This window comes from Coregonus lavaretus, assembly GCF_964263955.1.
Source record: "Coregonus lavaretus genome assembly, contig: HAP1_SCAFFOLD_7249, whole genome shotgun sequence".
Classification (NCBI taxonomy): domain Eukaryota; kingdom Metazoa; phylum Chordata; class Actinopteri; order Salmoniformes; family Salmonidae; genus Coregonus; species Coregonus lavaretus.
This window is the reverse complement of record NW_028158251.1, coordinates 20,001-23,245: the sequence shown is the minus strand read 5'-3', so window position 1 is coordinate 23,245 and position 3,245 is coordinate 20,001. Positions and strand designations below refer to the sequence as shown.

The following is a 3,245-nucleotide window of genomic DNA, read 5'->3' as shown; positions in this document are numbered from 1 at the left end:
TGCTGTCAGCCCTGTTGAGGAGGATGCCAGAGCTAGAGGTGTTTCTCTACCTAACCCCCTCTCACCCCCCCTGTAGAACCCATGCTGTCAGCCCTGTTGAGGAGGATGCCAGAGCTAGAGGTGTTTCTCTACCTAACCCCCTCTCACCCCCCCCTGTAGAACCCATGCTGTCAGCCCTGTTGAGGAGGATGCCAGAGATAGAGGTGTTTCTCTACCTAACCCTAACCCCCTCTCACCCCCCCCTGTAGAACCCATGCTGTCAGCCCTGTTGAGGAGGATGCCAGAGATAGAGGTGTTTCTCTACCTAACCCCCTCTCACCCCCCCCCCTGTAGAACCCATGCTGTCAGCCCTGTTGAGGAGGATGCCAGAGCTAGAGGTGTTTCTCTACCTAACCCTAACCCCCTCTCACACCCCCCCCCCCCCCTGTAGAACCCATGCTGTCAGCCCTGTTGAGGAGGATGCCAGAGCTAGAGGTGTTTCTCTACCTAACCCCCTCTCACCCCCCCCCGTAGAACCCATGCTGTCAGCCCTGTTGAGGAGGATGCCAGAGATAGAGGTGTTTCTCTACCTAACCCCCTCTCACCCCCCCCTGTAGAACCCATGCTGTCAGCCCTGTTGAGGAGGATGCCAGAGCTAGAGGTGTTTCTCTACCTAACCCCCTCTCACCCCCCCCGTAGAACCCATGCTGTCAGCCCTGTTGAGGAGGATGCCAGAGATAGAGGTGTTTCTCTACCTAACCCCCTCTCACCCCCCCCTGTAGAACCCATGCTGTCAGCCCTGTTGAGGAGGATGCCAGAGATAGAGGTGTGTGAGATCCAGCAGCTGGTTAACTGTCCTGAGTCGTTCACCCCAGACATGCGCTGTCTGATGGGGGAGACACCGGGGGTACACGGCTACTTCGTCCTGGCTGGAATGAACGCCTCTGGCCTGGCCTTCGCTGGCGGAGCAGGAAAGTAAGAACAACAGTACATCTACAGGACACGTGCTTCAGGGTTGTCATGATATGGCAATACTCAGACGTATCATGGCAAACAAAACATGAAGATTTAAGGACTTCATTTGTTGATGAAAACGGTCCTAATGTTACAACCAACCTATTATTAGTCTGTTCCATGTTCTCCCCATGGAACATGGAGTATCGTAGTATTTTACTATAGTAGACGTAGTATCGTAGACGTAGTATCTTATTATCCTAGACGTAGTATCGTAGACGTAGTATCGTAGACGTAGTATCTTACTATCGTAGACGTAGTATCGTAGACGTAATGTCTTACTATCGTAGACGTAGTATCGTAGACGTAGTATCTTATTATCCTAGACGTAGTATCGTAGACGTAGTATCGTAGACATAGTGTCTTACTATCGTAGACGTAGTATCGTAGACGTAATATCTTACTCAACATTTTTGTCTCATCTGTGAAAATGTTGGTTAAAATGAAATTAAACAATATACCACGTTAGTTACAAAATAATATTTTGACTGGTAAAGAATAGTGAGTGGCTGGTAGATTTTTTAATCTACCTGCCACAGTGGCTGGTGTACCAAAAAGTGAATTTTATGCCCGATCTTAGTATCGTAGTATCTTTCTATCATAGACGTAGTATCTTAGTTTCGTAAACGTAGTATCGTAGTATTGTAGACGTAGTATCGTGGTATCGTAGACGTGGTATCGTAGACGTAGTATCTTAGTATCGTAGACGTAGTATCGTAGACATAGCATCGTGGTATCGTAGACGTAGTATCTTAGTATCGTAGACGTAGTATCGTAGACATAGCATCGTAGTATCTTAGTATCGTAGACGTAGCATCGTAGTATCGTAGACATAGTATCGTAGACGTAGTATCGTAGACGTAGCATCGCGGTATCGTAGACGTAGTATCTTAGACGTAGTATCGTAGACATAGTATCGTAGACGTAGTATCGTAGACATAGCATCGTGGTATCGTAGACGTAGTATCGTAGACGTAGTATCGTAGACGTAGCATCGTAGTATCTTAGTATCGTAGACGTAGCATCGTAGTATCGTAGACATAGTATCGTAGACGTAGTATCGTAGACGTAGCATCGCGGTATCGTAGACGTAGTATCTTAGACGTAGTATCGTAGACGTAGTATCGTAGACGTAGTATTGTAGACGTAGCATCGTGGTATCGTAGACGTAGTATCGTAGACGTAGTATCGTAGTATCGTAGACGTAGTATTGTAGACGTAGCATCGTGGTATCGTAGCCGTAGTATTGTAGACGTAGCATCGTAGTATTGTAGACGTAGCATCGTGGTATCGTAGCCGTAGTATTGTAGACGTAGCATCGTAGTATTGTAGACGTAGCATCGTAGTATCGTAGACGTAGTATTGTAGACGTAGCATCGTGGTATCGTAGCCGTAGTATCTTAGTATCGTAGACGTTGTATCGTAGCATCGTAGTATCGTAGACGTAGTATTGTAGACGTAGCATCGTGGTATCGTAGCCGTAGTATCTTAGTATCGTAGACGTTGTATCGTAGCATCGTAGTATCGTAGACGTAGCATCGTAGACGTGGTATCGTAGACGTAGCATTGTAGACATAGTATCTTAGTATCGTAGACGTGGTATCGTAGCCGTAGCATCGTAGCATCGTAGACGTAGTATCGTGACAACCCTAATCTGGTTGATGTAGTAGTGGAATAATGTTTATGATTGAGGTCATACTTATCACTCCACTGTCCTGTCTGTTAGGGTGAGAGGTTAGGGTATAGTGATTGAGGTCATACTTATCACTCCACTGTCCTGTCTGTCAGGGTTAGAGGTTAGGGTATAGTGATTGAGGTCATACTTATCACTCCACTGTGCTGTCTGTTAGGGGTAGAGGTCAGGGTATAGAGGTGGGCTAAATGAACTGGATCAAACCAGTGTTTTCTGTCTGTTAGGGTTAGAGGTTAGGGTATAGTGGTGGGCTAAATGAACTGGATCAAACCAGTGTTTTCTGTCTTCAGGTACCTTGCAGAGTGGATGACGTATGGTTACCCCACGGCTAATGTCTGGCCGCTTGACATCAAACGCTTTGGCAACCTTCAGAGCAGCCGAACCTTCCTCCGACACAGGGTCATGGAGGTCATGCGTGAGTGGAGTACTGGCCACACACACACACACACACACACACACACACACACACACACACACACACACACACACACACACACACACACACACACACACACAGACAGAGTCATGGAGGTCATGCGTGAGTGGAGTACTGGCCACA

The 3,245-nt window shown here is 47.1% G+C and overlaps 1 protein-coding gene across 1 annotated transcript in view; it reads left to right on the top strand.

Moving 5' to 3' along the window:
• Positions 1-275: 275 nt before the first annotated feature.
• Positions 276-3,245, top strand: part of LOC311124249 (pyruvate dehydrogenase phosphatase regulatory subunit, mitochondrial-like) — a gene marked incomplete at its 3' end in the record, with an annotated part of 14,291 nt that continues 11,321 nt past the window's right edge. The window contains exons 1-2 of the mRNA XM_084198424.1: positions 276-954; positions 2,977-3,101. Of these exons, the coding sequence (XP_084054550.1) occupies positions 602-954; positions 2,977-3,101 (478 nt within the window). The remainder of the gene's footprint in view (positions 955-2,976; positions 3,102-3,245) is intronic.